The sequence below is a fragment of the Pituophis catenifer genome, unplaced genomic scaffold (assembly GCF_029215685.1).
Source record: "Pituophis catenifer annectens isolate HBS135680 unplaced genomic scaffold, rPitCat1.0.hap2 SCAF_11, whole genome shotgun sequence".
In the NCBI taxonomy this organism is placed as follows: Eukaryota; Metazoa; Chordata; class Lepidosauria; order Squamata; family Colubridae; genus Pituophis; species Pituophis catenifer.
The window spans coordinates 4,641,990-4,644,053 of record NW_027256891.1 but is presented as its reverse complement, the minus strand read 5'-3'; the positions used below and the strand labels follow the sequence as shown (position 1 = coordinate 4,644,053).

The window sequence follows — 2,064 nt, the reverse complement described above, 5'->3', positions numbered from 1 at the left end:
GCTCCTTAAGGACCCCTCCCCGCAGGACCTGGAAGGCAAAAGATCCAAGGGAAGGAGCTGGGGGGGGGGGGGTTTAACAGAATCACACAGTTGGAAGGGACCTTGAGGTCTTCTAGTCCAGCCCCGTGCTCAAGCCAGGAGGCGGCTTCGGCCTGCCATTGCGGGCGATGTCGGAGGGGACGAGGCGCAGAGAGCCCGGAGATGGCCGGGGCGTTTAGGCTCCCTCTTCCCCTCCTCCCTCTGACTCTCGCGGCCTTCTTCCTCCCGCAGCGATGTTCCCCAACCCGGCCGCCGCCGCCGCCGCCATGGAGGAGCAGTTCCGCCAGCAGCAGCACCAGCAGCAGCGGCTCCTGGTGCTCTTCAACGCCTCTTCGCTGCCGCTGGCCAGCCTCTGGCCGCCCACCCGGCTCTCGGCCGCCGCCCTGCCGCCCGCCGCCACCGCGGCCGGAGAGGAGGCCGCAGCCCTGGCCGTGGCGGGCGCGGTGAGCCCCTGGGACATCGCGCTGTGCGCCACCGGGACGGTGATGGCGGGCGAGAACGCGCTGGTGCTGGCCGTGCTCTTCTACGCGCCCGGCCTGCGGGCGCCGCCTTTCCTGCTGATCGGCAGCCTGGCGCTGGCGGACCTGCTGGCCGGGCTGGGGCTGGTGGTCAACTTCAGCGTGCAGTACCTGGTGCAGCCGCCCAGCGAAGCGGCCACGCTGAGCGCGGCGGGGCTGCTGCTGGCCGCCTTCTCGGCCTCGGTCTGCAGCCTGCTGGCCATCACCGTGGACCGCTACCTGTCGCTCTCCAACGCGCTCACCTACCACTCGGAGCGCACGCGGACCTTCACCGCCGCCTCGCTGCTGCTGCTCTGGCTGGCCTGCCTGGCCGTCGGGCTCCTCCCGCTGCTGGGCTGGAACTGCCTGCGCCAGCCCAGCGCCTGCAGCGTCCTGCGGCCGGTCACCAGGGACAACGCCGCCGTGCTGGCCGTGGCCTTCCTGCTCCTCTTCGCCCTGATGCTGCAGCTCTACGGGCAGATCTGCCGCATCGCCTGCCGGCACGCCCAGCAGATCGCCGTCCAGCACCAGTTCATCGCCAGCGCGCAGGCCACCTCCACGCGCAAGGGCCTCTCCACGCTCTCGCTCATCCTGGGCACCTTCGCCCTCTGCTGGGTGCCCTTCGCCATCTACTCCCTGGTGGCCGACGCCTCCTACCCGGCCGTCTACACCTACTCCTTGGCCCTGCCGGCCGCCTGCCACTCGCTCCTCAACCCCATCGTCTATGCTTTCCGCAACCCCGAGATCCAGAAGTCTCTGTGGCTGGCTTGCTGCGGCTGCATCCCGGCCGGCTTCGCCTCCCGACCCAGGACGTCCAGCGATGTGTAGAGGTGGGCTGGCCCAGAGGCAGCCCCCTCCCCTCCACTGCCGCCCCACCCCCGTTTCCTTCTGGATTCTCTGCGGGAGGAAGGAAAGAAAACCCAGAGCAGAAACACGCGACAGCCGACTTTCTGGGCAACGAAACCCGAGGTCGAGAGGAAAGCAATTCCAGACAGTTATTTTCTCATATCTGATTTTGCTAAAACAGAGGCAAGAGGCGTCCGACTTTGGCCGGGGGGCTCCCTGCCAAAGGAGGAGGCGGCAAGTTGGCCAAAGCGCCGTCCGCGACGGATTCAGTGGAGAGTAATTGCAAAACGAGGGTCTTTGCCCTTAAGGCCTTTTCTTGATTCATTCTAAAGTCCCTTCGCCTTTAGTGTAAAACCTGGATCTCAGGAGTGGGCGGGGTGGAGGGACCGAATGGATCCTGATTTGATTTTTTTTTTAAAGTGTTCTTTTATTGGCAGGAGGGATGATTAACAGTTCTTGTGAGATCTGCCTTCAGGATGGGGAATTGAGGGGAGAAAGGCAATAAAGGCGGGAGCAGGCTGGGTGGTGGGGTCTTGCCCCTCTTTCACATAAGCCCAGTTTTGGGGGCTGGAGTATGTGTGGTTTGTGGGTGAAAATGCGGCCCAAGCAGCCCATCAGCTGCACCGTTCCGACTTGAGCTGGAATGTAAGATTTAAATGCTCACTGTAGCGGACTCCTTCGC

The 2,064-nt window shown here is 64.5% G+C and overlaps 1 protein-coding gene across 1 annotated transcript; it reads left to right on the top strand.

The window, feature by feature from the left end:
- Positions 1 to 272: 272 nt before the first annotated feature.
- On the top strand, positions 273 to 1,364 carry LOC139322756 (G-protein coupled receptor 12-like). Its single transcript, XM_070951963.1, has one exon. It carries the CDS (start codon positions 273 to 275, stop codon positions 1,362 to 1,364), a length of 1,092 nt encoding a protein of 363 aa, XP_070808064.1.
- The last annotated feature ends 700 nt before the right edge of the window (positions 1,365 to 2,064 follow it).